Consider the following 17934-nt stretch of genomic DNA (forward strand, 5'->3'; position numbering starts at 1 on the left):
TCCCAATGGGGAACCAGTCTACCTCTCCTCCAAGTCCAGGCTAGAGGCATGAGTGCAACCAGTGGGTGCCTTCACCAGTCAAAGGAGGTCTTGCCAATTGGGCAGGGGCGCAACACCTCATTCTCCCACAGAGGGCCCCCGTCAGCTGCTCCCCAGCTCCATCCAGTGGCTCAAGAGGCCAGCATGGTCAGCTTCCCATTCAGGGAACCAAATGTTATAGCAAAGTGTAACAGCTCAGCACTACAACCAAGTGTTACAGCTATCAGGTCTCTGGAGGCAAAAAAGTCAAGAGGCACTTGGAGAAATGGAGGGAACCTTTATTACGCCAGCAAGCCCAGAGGAATTCAGACTCTGAAGTCTGAGCCCCAAACAGAAATGGAAGCAACATTATATAGAGATCTATGGGGTAGAGGGGTTGGGCTAACATGACATGACCACCAAGCTCCTTTACCAAAGCAGAAGGGAGGAGTTAACAGAACATCTTGAAACATCGGGTAGGAACATCTTGCAGCTTGAACAGCTACATCTGCAGTTAGGATGCTTGAACAGCTACACTGCTTGAACAGTTACATTTGCGGTGGAGGTAGCTTTAACAAAACATCTTATGATTTCTGGCAAAAACATGGGGGGGGGCCCTTGGGAACAGACACACCCTGCCATGTTGTGCCTTATTTCCTTATCAATACCATATCACCAATATTTTACAATCATCATTTACCTTGAGGCCCATCTGGATTTCCAAATTCTTCCCAATTTTTTCGGGACTCTTCATCTGTTAAACTAGCATAAAAACAACAAAGTTAACAAAATCAAAAGGCCACATGTGAAAAATATGTACTTGTATATACGAACTCATTTTTTAAGAGGATACTGATTTAGGGAATGAAAAGTCTGAAAACAGAAGACGGGTGAAAGTGCGGAGCAAGAAATGCTGTGTCAACAGAAAATACTAACTACTGGGCCGGGGATTTAGCTCAGTGGTTCTGCCGCCTGCCTCGCAAGTGCAAGGATCTGAGTTCGATCCCAGGTACCAAAAAAAAGTTACTAACTACTGAGCCTTGATACAAATTCCTTGTTGACCCAGAGCTTTAGTTAGTTCAAGTGAGACCAAAGTTAAAGGCCATGACATTTCCCGAGAAGGCAAAGAGGGTTATATGTGATTTTTTTCCCTTCCATTTTCATATATTTTCCAAAATTTATTCAATGAACATATTTACATTTTAATAGACACATCTTTTAAAAATATGAAACAATGCATAATGGTACCTCCCTCCAAAACACTAAAACAAATGAATATCACCTGTAAAACTCCACTGCTGTGGAAAAGGTCATTAGCATTACAATAAGATCATAATTTTCTCCTAAGCCAAATGCCAGTAAAACCAGAAAAGTACTCCTAAACAACAGTTTCCTGGGCCAGGCAAGATGAAAGCAACACAGTGATTTTTAAATGCCTAAATGTAAATGACCTGCACAATGGCTAAAGACACAAAGTCAAATGGTTTTATTCCAGGTTCCAGCATAAATATTAAAAAGCATTAAGACAAATTATCAATTGCATCAAAAACTTTACAGTGTAGTTAAGGAAGACATGGCAAACCCACAAAAAAAATGACTAGAAATAAGGAAGCCATTCTTATAGAACTAGCAAAAATTTTGTTTATGTTCAAATATAATTTTAACCATGTTTCTATCTCCAGAACTTAAGAGGCAACACAGTTCCTACTCAACAAAGATTCAAATTGAGAGACACAATGGAGAAATACCTTCATATAACAGCAAAAAGTGTACTTACTTCTTTTTAATGATTTGAAAATATTTTTAAATATCAAATTGGTCATGCATGAAAATGAGTGCCTTGCTATTTTTAGTCCTTATTTAACTATAATTTCCATTCTATTTGATGCAAGGCCACAATAAGATATAGGAATCACTGAAAAGCTTTTGGTTCCAAGTTAATAGTAGTACTAAGGTATCTTTTCAGCTGAGAGGGAAATTTCTCAAAATATCTGTTTTAGTTTCCCTGTGAAACCAAACCCAGGGATTTAGCTATTTCAATATTCTGTCTCCCAATCAGACCTTTCTCCTCCAAATAATTATCTCTGTTCCCTTCTGCCTTTCTGACGATGGCAACAATGACCTGGATCTCTATACAATACCCTCAGATTCTGCAAAATAAACCACAGCGAGCATCATAGAAACACTTGATTTTGCAGCCTATTCACACACGTACACCTGCTTAAAACAACATTAGCTCCAATAAAATGACCTGTACAACTGCCATGTGACAGGGACCATGTTAATACAATCAAATTCAAGGAATCAGTAACTTTTTAAAAAGTAAGTTTAAGGGGCCAGGGATTTAGCTCAGTGGTTCAGGTGCCTGCCTCGCAAGCGCAAGGTTCCGAGTTCGATCCCCAGTACCAAAAAAAAAAATTAAGTTTAAGACAGAAAATGATTTTTTGCTACTTTTGGGTGATTCACTATACTATTTCTAAGAATTAATGTAACTTTCCACCATCTTTCCATGTGCCCCTTAATGATGTACACGTATGTCCTGGTTAGAACATCAACAATGCTGAAAAGTGAAACAAATTCCAGGTTATCAGGCCATGCTCCAAAGTCATTATCCAGTTTCTAACTGATGAATTTACATCACTGATGATCACAGAGCTGGAAAAACTATGGTGAGCCTCAAAAGCAGCTTAAACAAGTGTGAAGCAATCATCCCTAGATTTTATGTATAACTCAAAGAGCTAGAAAAAGCAAAATAATCTGCTCTCACTCCATCAGTTTGGTTTCACTGCACTGACAATTTCAACTAGCATCATACACCACAAAGAAGCAAGATTAAGATACACAGGGAGGAAAATCTTGGGATTCTTTTTCTAGGGGTATAATCCACACATACAAATTAATAAAATGCCTCAATATATGAAAAGTAACAAAACAGAACTTAAACTATATATAGAAGCTATGTGATTTCAGTATAATTAATACAGCAAGTTTAAATAAGATCAGTTATACTATCATAAGTTTTAAAAATCCAATGAATATAGTTTCCTAAGCATGACTGTATCTCTTAACTTTTGGGGGAAGTGAAAGGAAAGGATATAAATCCTATTAGGAATCTAATTTTAAAAAACCTTAAAGTTGTGAAATATATAATTTTCCCCACTTTAAAAAAAAGAATCTAATAAATCCAATCTCCCCCCGCCTTTAGTCTTGCTTCTGTTGTCTTTTCAGATAGGATCTCACTGGGTACCCCAGGCTGGCCTCAAACTCACAGCAATTCTTCTGCCTCAGCCTTGCGAGTGCTGCGATTACAGGCACGCGCCACCATGCCCAGCGCACCTATGCTCCCTTGACACTGGGAAAAATGCACATTAGAAATACACATAAAGCCTGTATACAATTTTGGGGACCCCAGATTAATATAAATGCTGGTATAGAGCATGCTTTCATTAAATGTTACGAGTAACCATGTGTTAGCTATGTAAAATTGAATTATATATGCATGTATAGGAGCATATGGAAACACATGCCTTTTTAAAAATAAAAATATCTTCAAAGTAACACCTATGCTACCCACTTACCCCACAGCAGTGTAAGAGCAGTGCTCTTACACATTAAAGCCCAATCTTGACTATGTTTGGAAGAATGAAATAGACAATGCAAAAGCCTTAAAAATAAATAACCACACTTTCTTTCTTATAAGTTAGAATTTGCTATGAAAAAACAGGAACAGTCTAGCTAGTTTACAATATTATAATGGGCAAATAAAGGAAGAAAAAATATCCCAAATAAAGCAAATCCTAAAATATCTTCGCAGATCAAGGTCTATGTAACTGCACTGCAGAGGTTGCTTGAGTTAACTTGGGGCCGCTAGACGTATAAGACAGGAGCTTTAATAAATTACTCAGAACTTATATTTAGCAAAATACACACCTTTGCCTAATTTAGTTGGACTTGGATAAATCATAAGATCTCAAAGTTTTGGGTCCAACAATCATTTTACTTCCCTGGAATGACAGACCATCAACTATTTCTGATATTATATATGCAAAATATTCTATAACTTTATCATAAGACTGAATTAAAACTGAAAGCCTTATTTTTCTGCACTCTTTAGGAAAGTAACTGTACATGATAAATAAAACCAGCAAAAAAACCATGAACTTGTTATAGAAGACTTAGGGTAGAGGGCCAAAAGCATTAAAATCAAAACTACAAATTGGATAATCTTGGCTATCTAATTTCATTTGGAAATCTTCAGTTCTTAAACTACCTGAAGACAGCAATTAAGGCACAGCAATATTTGCGCAAAGAGAGCAAATGCTTGAAGAAGATACACTGAAAAGAAGAAAAAGGGAGGCACTAACTGAAAAACAGCAATCTGAAGGACACCAGCTGTGCAGAAAACATAATATGCACTTCAGAAGTTCCTGGATGACATTGCTTTATTATAAATCAGACAGATTTCACATATATAACCAGGAATCCATCAAAAATTCAGAAAATAGGTACAAAGTCTGTATCTAAGCCCAAAAATGAATAAGACATTTCCCAAATTTTTGTCATTCACATGCCACATTCGGTTTGCTATTATATGAGTCTATTATTTATGTATATTCTTTAAACTAGTTTGCAAAATTATACATCACTGAACCCTCCTTTATGTTTTACCCTTTAATGCAACATAACTTTGTGAGGATGTACCCATCAGGAGTCCTGAAGACTCCAGCTCTTTAATCTCTTGTAACATTAACACTCAAAGAATAACTACTTCTAATTTTATACACTCTATCTCCTTGCACAAAAGTATGCATAACATGCATTGAGACTAATATGTTTTTTACAATAAGACACCTCACTTCACTCTGTATTGAATCCAACAAGAAAAATATGCACACTGTGAAGATTCCTTAAAAAGATTCTAAGCAAAAAATTTAAAAACCTACACCTCAACAAGTACATTTAACAAAAACTAGAAATTTATCATAATAAAATTCTAAAAAAAGATGAAATATAAAAATGAAATTAAAAATTAAATTTGCTTTTAAATAGTTAAAATGAGACAACTGCATTGCCAAAGAGAAACAAATCTAGCTTAATAAAGAGCCTCAATAACAAAGTATGCATATACCCTTTTCTATTTAGGATGCTTTGAAAATAGCTCAATTAACTCATCACTTACTACTTAATTTAACTAAGGTCACATGGCAAAATCATTACCCTAAGTGCCAATTCTAAGTTTCTTAAAAATTAAGCTTTCACGCCGGGGATTTAGCTCAGTGGTTTTGCCGCCTGCTGCACAAGTGCAAGGACCCGAGTTCAATCCCTGGTACCAAAAAAAAAAATTAAGATTTAATTAAATTACAATTTTAGAGCTGCTGAGAAGTTCCATAAGTGATAGGCTCGAACATATGAAGCTAGTATTTAATAAAAGCATATACGGCATTTATTCTATTAAAACAAAACTAGCTTTATCCCTCTTTAAAATGTGTAATGGCTCCTACAGAACTTACGCTGCATAAGCTTTTGCTATCCTCATGAACATAACTTCATCACCTCCTTTATCTGGATGATATTTAAGTGACAGCAAACGATACTGTTTCTTAATTTCTGCTATTGTTGCTCCCTTAAAAAACAAAAACAAAAAAGCTTCGTGTTAGCACAATGTTGTAAAGAAATACATCGTATTTTGAACCTATTCTGAACATGAACTACTCAATATCCTAACAAAAGCAATGACATTTACTTCATACTATAGATTTTGTCACATAAGTTTTATCCTATGTATTTTTAAATAAAAACTACCTACTTGGTCCTACATATTTATTTTATTGACCATGTACAGTGTTTCATGCAGTATGCTAGGCACTGATGATTTGAAAATAAAACCACATACTGCCAAATTTTTAAAAAATACAAGTATACTGATAGTGAGATATCAAAAAATGATCACAGTAAATTAAGACTGATTCAAGGGCCAGGGATTTAGCTCAGTGGTTCTGGCGCCTGCTGTGCAAGCCCAAGGTCCCGAGTTCGATCCCCAGTACCCCCCCCCCAAAATTAAGACTGATTCAAATAACCTTCAAATCAAAAGTTAACTTCCCTTATAACCTGAATACTTGATTTCAACTGCTTACCAATATTTTCATACTAAGTAAACATTTAAAAAGTTGGCCTGTTCCCTAGTCAGTCTTACTTTATACCAATAACTTTTCATATCATTTTTATTGCTAACCCTTTAATCTTACACTCCTGATTACCATGATCATCACTTATAGAAAAATCAAGATTGTATACAAACTTTCTTCTACAAAGTAGAAAACTAAAAGATGAACACTCTCTTACTTTGTATTATATGAATCTCTGGATCAAGCCATCTATTTAGCAAATCAGAAGTTAAAAAGAGAAAAAAAAATTGAAGTCTGTGTAAAAAATTGAAAGATACTAGATTCAATCTGACCACTAAAGAGCTACAGGACCCTAGATGAGTTTTTCAGGCCTTGTTTTCTCTATCTGAAAAAAGCTACATGATTTCTACTATTAATTTCAGTTCTGGTGTTCTAATGACATAACCAAAAGACTAATTTTCTATGGGGACTCATCAATCAACTTCAATGAAGAACCTAAGGAGCATACCCAATGTTAACTTGAATTTCTGTGACAATGAGTTCCTTATAGGATCCTGCAACCCAACCTTAATAAACTGCCTAAACACCAATCAACACAAGTCAGTAAGCTTTATATATCATTCTAACATACACAAATAACCTCCCAGTTTTATTTTTAACTTTTCACTAAACCAGTCTCACAGATGTCTTTTTAACTTCTGATCTTTAAATAGTCTTATATTTTAGCAATTATAAATGACTCCTTAATAATATGGTAATCAAAAGCTGAGGCTTTGAAAAAGCATACACTAGAATGATAATGAATAAAGTATTTCATTTTAATAAAAAAATTTAACTGACCAAGGTCTGCTTTCTTTAGGCATGGTCCAAGTTCTTTTAGACGTGGCCTTAATAGCATTATATAAAACTACTTACAGGATCCAAATTTAATACTTCATAAGGATTGTATTCTTGATATTCTCGGTCTGTTTTGGAAACTCTGTATACAAGGAATAAGAACAACGCCCATCCTGCAAGCAGAACTATTTTTCTGTTAGGAAAAAGATAAATGAAGTATAAATAAATACATTGGAATGGCTTTCCTGTGAGAGTCTAATGACATTATGTCAAGGTCAAGGCATAAAACAACTGAGAGCAGTTCCCTATCACTATGCTAGTCACTCAACTTCCACAACTGTGGACTTGAAAACTCTTGTTACAACAAAGACAGTGCCTTTTTCACCTTTGAATTCTCTAGAATCTAGTAATTTTTCCCATATAATACATTTTCTCAGTTACTATTTACAAGTGTAGAAGTTAATTCAACTTATTAATTTACTGGACTCGTTAAATTAGATCAAAATATATACATATTAAATGTTCAGTAAGCCACGTAATGTAAAAAAGTTTATATTACTAAGAGTATAATTGCAAGGTCAAGAGCAATTTTATTAGTAAAAATAACTGGACAATTGTGCAAAGATAAACAGCCTTGTTGATAATAATAAATCTTTGGAGATAACCTAATCTCCATTTGCAGGGAACTAACTGAATAAATCTTTACAAAAGACTAATAAACCATGCTGCAGCTACACAATGGAACATGCATAGCCAATACAGATACAGAAAGATGTGCATTCATTAAAAATATATAAAAGAACATATAATTTGAAAAGAAAACTAATTTCTTGTCTCTTCAATGTGTTCTGTTTAATAAATGTACTTGAAACACTGATGTTGGAGTCAGTTTTGGAGAGGCTAAAGAAAAACACATATACTCTGAACACTATCTGTCTATAAGGTACTGAAAGCCCTAAAGAAGAACATACCCTTTCCATCTATATCCCATTCCACTTTAAGAAATACAGAAGGAAATAAGCTAGAATTAAGTGTGTGTAATATATAAAAAGGGTAGTTAGATATAAAGAATAGCAAAACAAACAATAAACATCTATAAATATCCATCAACAGACTACCAGACAAATAAATTAATGGTACAATCATATAGTGAAATATTTTCTAGTCACAAAAGTAAAATGTACTGTGTTGAATTTAAAAGAGAAAACAGCTTTCAAGCTCTGTAAAATGTAATTTCTGTAAATAAAATAGCGTACCAAAAATAAATGTATAAACTAACCATCATACCATTAGATGATGAAATGAAATGACTATTTTTATATGCCCCTCACAACAGCAATTTGTTATACTGAACACGATTTGTTAAACAAAAACAAAATTAATCACAGAAGACCAAATCAAACAGACTGACTTATCTTTCAAAGTAGAAAGCTTTCCCAGTGTTTAAGCTCTTATGGTAAGAACCTAGCTTCATGCTCGCCTAGAGTGAGCCTTTCTACCTGGAATTATATAGAATAATCAAGTTCCAACTCACCTGCTTACTTTTATCATCCTGATTTTTCAAACAAAACAAATCCTCATTTTCCCAATGTTTTCTAAGTTTTCCCAACCATTTTGCTTTTGCATTCCATATCTTTCTACCAAAAATTCCTATCCCCTTCTCTACCTACCCCAATTCTATTCATCCTTTAAGACTCAACCCAAACCCCTCCTATATATCTTCCCAAAAGAGTCAAAAGCATCATTCCACAGTGATATATGCACACTCATCAGCAGCACAATCTGTAATAGCTAAATCTTGGAAACAGCCCACATGCCCAACAATGGATGAATGGACAAAGAAAATGTGCTATTTATACACAATGGAGTACTACTCTGCCATAAAGAAGGATGACCTTGAGTCATTTGTAGGAAAATGGATGTACCTTGAGACCACAATCTTAAGTGAAATAAACTGGACACACCGTGTAAATATCATTTTGTTTCTCATGTGAGAAACCCAAAGGGTAAACAAGGAACATAATGGAGGACAGATATTGGGAAGCAGGAAGAACATGTTCAAATGGAAAAGGGAACAAGGGAGGAGGGAGGGGGAAGGGAAGGAAGGGAAAAGGGGAAAAAAGAGAACAAAAAGAAAAAAATGGAAACAAAGTTCTTGTAAATGGAGGGGAAAAAAGGGTTGAAGGGAGGGGAGGCGAGAAGGAAAAAAAAGAAGCAAGATGTATTATGTACAGGTACAAATTCCCTTTGTTGAATATGATCAATATGTATGAGAAATATGTACTAATAAAATATATAAAGTTAAAAAAAAATAGTAGTCCACCTCCAAGAAGCAATCCTTAACTTTGGCCAAGATGATCAATGGGAGATGATAATTATAGCTACAAAAAAGCATAAACCATAACTTTTCTCTTCTGATTTATTTGGAGTTTCCTGGCACTGGATCTTAGTTTTGTATCAGGCTGGCAATAACTACCACAACCACTAAAACATGCTCTAATTTCTTGAATGCCAAAACAATGGTGGAAAAACATAATGGAGGGCCGGGGATTTAGCTCAGTGGTTCCAGTGCCTGCGTCACAAGCACAAGGTCCTGAGTTCGATCCCCAGTGCCCCCAACCAAAAAAAAAAAACCCATAATGGGTTACCATCATGCTCCTGCCAGGTTTTCTCAAAGCCTATTTGGCTCCCCCAAAAGAGGCATTTTCTCTGCATGTAGCTTCAGTAATTATTATACTGTGATGTCTTGCATATTTCCTTTAGGCACACTCTATATATCATTTTGGAAACAACTTCTAAAAGTTATAAACTTCAGTTTCAGGAATGCTTTGAAAAGAGAAGGATTACACAATGCTTAATTTTCAAAGTATCCTTTGGGATTAAGTAGCAAAAAAAACCTTGATAGTTTCTAACCTTATCTATATTGTTACCATAATCTAATTACTTTTTAAATCTACACTTTGATTTCAGTAAATTAATTCATTAATCAGTGAAAAAAATCTTCAGAAGTGTTTTGGTCTTTTTCTTGAAAACTAAGATTTACAAGCTAAAAAAGTATGGAACAGAACCAGAAAAAAGAGGATTGAGAGGTTATAAAAATACTGTCCCTGATGTTATACAAAAGCTTAATTTAAAATGAGAGCCAACAGCAAAGAATAAACAAAGGTAAACAGAAAGCTACTCTTGTCAAGCCTAATTTTGCCTTTAGTTTCACATCACTGATCAACACCAAATACCAAAGCTAAGTTTTCCTCTCCTTACAAAGGAACTAAACAAGGCAGAATCAAACTTAACAAAGAAATACAATTTAAGTCCCTTGAATTAACACAGAATCAAACAGGCTTGCTCTAACCGAACATGCCAGTGGCCTGTTTATCCTGTTAAAATAAAGGGTAACTAGGTAGCTGGCTCCAGAACTTTTAGCTGCATCTTAGTCTCAGTCCGAGGAAAAGCAAAAACATTTACTTTGTAGTTAATGTAGAATTAAATCAGATAATGTATAAAGCACCTGTCTAGCACTAGGTGCTCAATAAACTTTAATTATCACCATGACATGCCAACTTGATCATGTCATGTGCATGCTTTTGAAACCTTTTAAAGATTTCCCCTATAGACTTTAACATAAAACTCAAATTATAACAAGGTATATGAGGTCTTCGTTCAAAATTTGACTTATCTCTTTCTCCACCATTGGACTCCTAAACCACTCCAATAAGACAGCTCTAACTTGCTAATTATATCTTACCTTTATTGCAGTCTGCAGTTTCTTTACAGACACATGTCCTAGGCATCGTCATACCTCTATTTTGTATGATACTTAGCAAAGATTAAAAGCAGTAAGTATGTTTTTTATTGAAATCCATTACTTACTTTACAGTGGGAATAATATTTGGCTGGGGTTTTAATAACCGCAAACGATACCACATACATCTTCCATATACTTTTCTGATATTCTTTAATCGAATTTGCTCTGTCAAGAAAAAAAAAATTAAACCATGTCTCAGAGTGAAATCAAAACCAGAACTAATATCATACTAACCATCATTATTATGCTATCTTACTAGAACATGAAATGATGTCTGGTTAAATAACCTCTAGAAAAATTCACAAGATTGGTTAAATATTAATCTACCAGGACAACTTTAATTATTAGATAACTATTTTTCACGTGAGACTTAACTTCTCTTTGAATATACATAAAAAGTCAAACTCATTTAGTCACATAATCAGTACTTCTGAGAAATTCTCTCCCCTATTCTCTCCTTCTATAAAAGAAACAAAAAGTAAAAAAGAGATAAAATATGGCTTATTAAAAAAGCTAAGCAAGGTATGGTAGCACATGCCTGTGCAGCACTGAGGAGATTGAGGCAGGAAGATCACCATTCATTCTGGGCTACATAAGACAGCCTGGGCTACACAGAGGGCCCAAGGCCACCCACAACTACATACCAACAGCCCCTCCCCAAAAGAAAGAAAACAGACTTTTAAACTTGCATGAAATTAAACCTCTACAGTCTCCCACTTTCAATATAAAATCAAGTAAACATTTGATAAGGTTTCATAAGAACAATGCTGAAGCCTCTCTCCATGAACAAGACAGCTTGATCTATCAAAGGAATGATGTTCTCCTAACATCTGCAGGGAGGAGTAGCACACATGGCTTTCAGCATCTACAGTCTTGCATAATCTGTATCTGTGGCACCTTGTGTGCCACACTCTTCAAATCTAGAATTTAAATCTTAACCTATTAAAAGAATATGTAGATAAACCAGTAAGTACTGCAGGGTATGGTTTATACATTACCATAGTGGCACAACTAAATATTCATGGGACACATTCCAAATCTCTCTATAAGACCTCAAATTGGAGTAAATATCACTAAGTCCTTCTGGGCAGTTTTTCTTTTTAATGAAACACCTACAAATATAAAAATAAATTCCAGAGTCATAAATCAATTTTGTGATTTAAAAAACAGTATGTAAGGTGAGGGTAGTAGCATGCCTATAGTTCTAGCTACTTGGGAGGCTAAGGCAGGAGGATCCCAAATTCAAGACCAACATGGGCAATTCACTGAGATTCTGTCTCAAAATAAAAAGGCGCTAATGATCAAAAAAAATCTACACCTAGACATGTAATAGTCAAGATCCCAGCAACCCAACAGAAGATCAAAATCCTACAGGCAGTTTTAGAGAAAAGAAACAAATCACCTACAAAGGAAAGCCCATCAGAATCACAGCAGACTTCTCAACACAAACCCTCAAATCAAGGAAAGCCTGGAGTGAAGTATTTCAAGCCCTAAAAGAAAATAACTTCCAAACTAAACTGTTGTATCCTGAAAAATTATCTTGCAAAACCGATGGGGAAATTAGATACTTCTAAACAAAGAACACCTGAGAAATTTCATGAACACCAAACCAGCACTCCAAACAATTCTAAACAATATCCTACAAAAAGACAATGAAGGGCACAACTTCATGAGGCCCAACAGACAGAAGCCACCAGGCAAGGTAAGAAACTGAAGGGAAAGGGGGAAAAAATAAGAAATAAAAGAGCCAACAACAGTAAAACATCATGACAAGGATGAGTCAATATCTATCAATTATAACCATCAATGTTAATGGCCTCAATTCACCAATCAAAAGAAATAGACTGGCAGAATGGATGAAGAAACAAAAATCCAACAATATGCTGTATACAAGAAACACACCTAACTCAAAAAGAAATTCATAGACTGAAAGTAAAAGGATGGAAAACAGTTCTCCACGTGACAGGAACCCAGAAAAAAGCAGAGGTAGCAATCTAATTTGCAGACAAAGTAGATTTCAAACCAAAACTAAGAGAGACTAAGATGGTCACTACATCCTTGTGAAGGGAACAATCCAAGAGGAAGAGATGACAATCATAAATATATATGAACCAAATACGAATGCCCCAACTATACAAAACAAGTATTAATGGACATGAAAAACCAAATAAGCACTAACACAATTGTAGTGGGGGACCTCAATACCCCACTATCACAAATAGACAGATCTTCTAGACAAAAAAATTAATGACAAAATTCTAGAACTGAACCAAGCTATTGAACAAATGGATTTAAAATATGTTTACAGAGTGTTCCACCCCACAAAAACAGAATATACATTCTTTTTGGCTGTACATGGGTCATTCTTCAAAATAGACCACATGCTAGCTCATAGGACATGTCTAAGTAAATGTAAAAGAACTGAAGTTAGCCCCTGTACATTATCAGGCCATAGTGCAATAAAATTGGAGATCAATAACATAAGAAAAAGCAAAACTCCCACAAACACATAGAAAGTGAATAACACCCTCCTGAAAAACCAATGGGTCACAGAGGAAATTAAAGAAGAAATTAGACAGTTTCTGCAAGTAAATGATAATGCCAGTACAACATACAGGAATCTATGGGACACAATTAAAGCAGTTCTACATGGGAAAATCATAGCAATGAATGCCCATATTAGGAAAACAGAGAGAACTCAGATAAATAACATAATGCAGAACCTCATGCTCCTAGAAAAAGAAGAGCATAACAAACCCAAAGCTCATACAACAGAGGAAATTATAAAGATCAGAGCAGAAATCAATGCAATGGAGACTAAGGGAACAATACAAAAAAAATCAGTGAATAAAAGAGCTGGTTTTTTGAAAGAATAAATAAAATTGATAAACCTTTAGCCAAGAAAGGAAAGAAAAGGCTCAGATCCATGCAATTAAGAATGAAAAAGGTGAAGCCACAACAGACCCAGCAGAAATTCAGAGGATCATCAATACCTACTTCGAGAACCTGTACTCTAATAAAATGGAAAACACAGAAGAAATGGACAGATTCCTAGATACATATGAATTACCAAAGTTAAATGAAGAAGATACAGAAATTCTAGGGCCAGGGATTTAGCTCAGTGGTTTCGCCACCTGCTGCACAAGGGCAAGGACCCGAGTTGGATCCATGGTAACAAAAAAAAAAGAAAAAGAAATTCTAAACACCCCAATTACAATGAGTGAAACTGAAAATGTAACAAAAAATTTACCAACAAAGAAAAGCTCAGGTCCTGATGGCTTCACTGCTGAATTCTACAAGACATTTAAAGAACTATCGCCATTGAAAGGGAAGGGAGGCTTCCAAATTCATTCCTGGAAGCAAGTTTTACTTTGATTCCAAAACAAGGGAAACACCCAACCCAAAAAGAGAACTACAGACCAATCTCCCTAATGAACATAGATGCAAAAATCCTTAACAAGATAACAGCAAACAGAATACAGAGAGGGTCATCAAGAAGATCATACATCCTGACCAAGTCAGATTTATCCCAGGGATGCGAGGATGGTTCAACACTCGTAAATCAATAAATGTAATACACTATATTAACAGAGCCAAGGACAAAAACCATATGATCATCTCAATAGATGCAGAAAAGACATTCCACAAAATCCAACACCCATTCATGATAAAAACCCTACAGAAAATTGGAATAGAAGGTCTTTATCTCAATCTGACTAAAGCCATCTATGAAAATCCAACAGCCAACATCATACTAACTGGTCAAAAACTGAAAATTTTCATGCTAAAATCAGGAACAAGACAAGGATGCCCACTATCACCACTCCTGTTCAATATAGTTCTGGAAACAGCCTGAGCAACTGGAAAAGAGAAAGAAATAAAAGGAATAAAGACAGGAAAAGAAGAAGTTAAACTGTCATTATTTGCTGACAATATGATACGTTACATAGAAGACCCAAAAAACTCGGCCAAAAGACTTCTAGACTTAATTGACAGATTCAGTAGAGTAGCGGGATATAAAGTCAACACTCAAAAAACAATAGCCTTCTTATACACAGATAACAGACTTATTGAGAGAGAAATTAGGGAAACAATCCCTTTTACAATAGCATCCCCCAAAAATGAAATATCCAGGAATCAATCTAACGAAGGAAGCAAAACACCTCTATGCTGAAAACTACAGCACTCTGAAAAAGGAGATCAAGGAGGATTTAAGAAAATGGAAAGACATCCCTTGTTCCTGGGTAGGAAGAACCAATACAGTGAAAAATAGCCATACTTCCAAAACTACTATATAGATTTAATGAAATGCTGATTGAAATTCCAACAATATACTTCACAGAACTAGAGAAAACAACCCAAAAATTCATTAGAAACTAGAAGAGACCTACAATAGCAAAAGCAATTCTAGGCAACAGAGAAATAGCTGGGGGTATCACAATCCCCAACTTGAAACTATACTACAAAGTTACTGTGATATAAACAGCATGGTACTGGCAAAGAAACAAACCGGAAGATCAGTGGAATAGATTAAAAGATGCAGAAACAACTACAGACATACTCAGCCACCTCATCTTTGACAAAGGAGCCAACCACCCTCATTGGAGGAAAGATAGCCTATTTAATAAATGGTGTTGGAAAAACTGAATTTCAAACTGCCAAAGATTAAAAATAGACCCATACCTATCACCGTGCACTAAAATAAGATCAAAGTGGATTAAAGATCTAAATATTAAGACAGAAACACTAAACTTGCTGGAAGATAAGTTAGGTAGAACTCTTGAAGACATTGGCATAGGAAAAGACTTTATGAACGGGAACTAGCACAAAGAATCAACTACTGGGATCTCATCGTATTAAAAAGCTTCTGCACTGCAAGAGAAAACACCAACAGAGTTAAGAGACAACCTACAATGTGGGAAAAAATTTTCAGCAGCTGTACCTTAGACAAAGGACTACTATCTAGAATATATAAAGAACTGAAAAAAATCCAGACCCCCAAATTCAAAGACCCAGTTCAAAAATGGGCATCTGAAATGAACAGACATTTCTCAGACAAAGAAGTAAAAGCACCAAATAAATAGATGAAAAAATATTCAACATCACTGGTCATTCCAGAGATGCAGATGAAAACAACACTGAGATACCACTTCACCCCAGAAAGAATGGCTGCTATCAAGAAATCATCCAAATAACAAATGCTGGTGGGGGTGTAGGGAGAAAGGAACCCTTCTCCATTGTTGGTGGGAGTGCAGACTGGTGCAACCACTGTGGAAATCAGTATGGAGATACCTCAAAGAACTAAGGCTAGAGGTCCCATTTGACCCAGTTATTTCCCTGCTGGGTATCTTCCCAAAAGAATTAAAAGAATCATATCACAGCAATGTATGTGCACCCATGTTTATAGTGGCACAATTTGTAATAGCTAAAGCTTGGAAACAGCCCAAGTGCCCATCAACTGGAAAATGGATAAAGAAGATGTGGTTTTTTTTTTATAAAATGGAGTACTACTCAGCCATAAAGAATGAGAAACTAGAGACATTTATTGGATGTATATTGAGGCCATACTCATAAGTGAAATTGGACACATGTTTAAATACCGAATAGTTTCTCTAGTATGAGAAACTGAAAGTGTAAATAAGGATTAAAATGATTAAAATAACAGATAATTTGAAATAGGAACAAAAGGTCCAAAGTGGTAGGGTGGTGGGAAGGGAAGAGGAAAGGAAAGAAGGAAAAGGAAAAATTATGAGAAAAGAAAAAAAATGGAAATGAAGTCTATGTAAATAGGGAAAGGTGGAGGGGTTGAAGGGTGTACAGGTAATGGGAAAAAAGTAAGAACCAAGATACATCATGTACAGGTACAAGCATCCAATGATAAATGTAAACGTATTGTATACCTAAAATGTACCAATAAAAGAATTTAAAGAAAAATAACAAAATGAAAAGGGGCTAGCAATTTAGCTCAGGGGTGGACTACTCACCTAATGTGTAAAGCCCTGGGTTCAATCCACAGTACCAAAACCAATAAGAAAATAATACAAACATGTATCATGATCGTGGTGTATTTTTATCGCTGTGAGCAGCTGCAGTTTAGTGAAGCCACAGTCCAGGTCTGGGGAAGGTTATATGGTTATACTTCATAAACTATACAATTTGCTTGCTGAAAGTCACACCTATCCATATACTGCTCACCACACAAAAGAAAAATGTACCTCCTTGCAACTTTCTAATTTGGAATCTAAATTTTTTCAACATAATTTAAGAGATGCAAAGGATGTCATCTCTGACATAAAGCTGGCATTTCAAAATAAAACAGTTCCATCATTTCTCAATGAATCAAGTGAACTCTAAAGACCACAGTAATGTCATACCTTCCATTATCCACTTAGAAAAACTGATAAACCATTCTAATTTCCTCACATAATTTTATCCTAGGCAATATATTTTTATTCAAACCAACCTAGGAAGCTCCCCCACCACCATCCCAGGCTCCTAGGGCAGTGAAGCTCAGCCGGCCCCAGCACCCGAAGGAAGCTCCCCGCCTTCATCCCAGGCTCCTAGGGCAATAAAGCTCAGCTGGTCCTAGCACCCGGAAGGAAGCTCCCCCACCGCCATCCCAGGCTCCTAGAGCAGAGAAGCTGAGCCAGTCCCAGCACCTGGAAGGAAGCTCCCCAGCTGCCATCCCAAGCTCCTAGGGCAGAGAAGGTGAGCTGCATGGGTGCCAGAAGCAACCCCCTTCCCCCCGCACCATGGAAATGAGAAGACACATAAAAAAGCCTCAAAACAGACTTCTGGATCACCTACAGCAACCCCAAAGGGAAATGAGATGGAACACTCTGATACTCAACCACCTGGACTCTCTGAACTGGCAACAAAAGAGGATCTGGGAAAAATGAAATCAGAAATCATTACTCAGTTAACAGCAAAGATTTTGCTCATGGTGCAAGACATGATTAATAAATCTAGAGAGGACACAGATTAAAAATAATAAGAGGATCTGAGGAATATAATGTGATGGAATCCCAACATAGGAAACAAATGGAATCCATAAAACAGATACAAACAGATTTCCAAGAGATTGAAAACTCCATCGAAAGTCTGCACAGCAGAATGAACCAATGTGAGAACAGAATTTCAGATATAGAA

The 17934-nt window shown here is 35.8% G+C and overlaps 1 protein-coding gene across 2 annotated transcripts in view; it reads right to left on the reverse strand.

Moving 5' to 3' along the window:
• Sec63 (SEC63 protein translocation regulator) overlaps positions 1–17934 on the reverse strand; it is an 83187-nt gene that overhangs the window by 40948 nt on the left and 24305 nt on the right. The window contains exons 2-5 of one of the 2 annotated variants that reach the window (XM_004855428.4): positions 10851–10950; positions 7059–7173; positions 5529–5641; positions 719–780 (exon numbers count right to left, since the gene is read on the reverse strand). In XM_004855428.4, the coding sequence (XP_004855485.1) occupies positions 719–780; positions 5529–5641; positions 7059–7173; positions 10851–10950 (390 nt within the window). The remainder of the gene's footprint in view (positions 1–718; positions 781–5528; positions 5642–7058; positions 7174–10850; positions 10951–17934) is intronic. The other variant, XM_087208722.1, reaches the window with a different exon arrangement.

The sequence above is a fragment of the Heterocephalus glaber genome, unplaced genomic scaffold (assembly GCF_053883595.1).
Source record: "Heterocephalus glaber isolate CG9 unplaced genomic scaffold, H.glaber_assembly_v1.0 deba00000942, whole genome shotgun sequence".
Taxonomy (NCBI): domain Eukaryota; kingdom Metazoa; phylum Chordata; class Mammalia; order Rodentia; family Bathyergidae; genus Heterocephalus; species Heterocephalus glaber.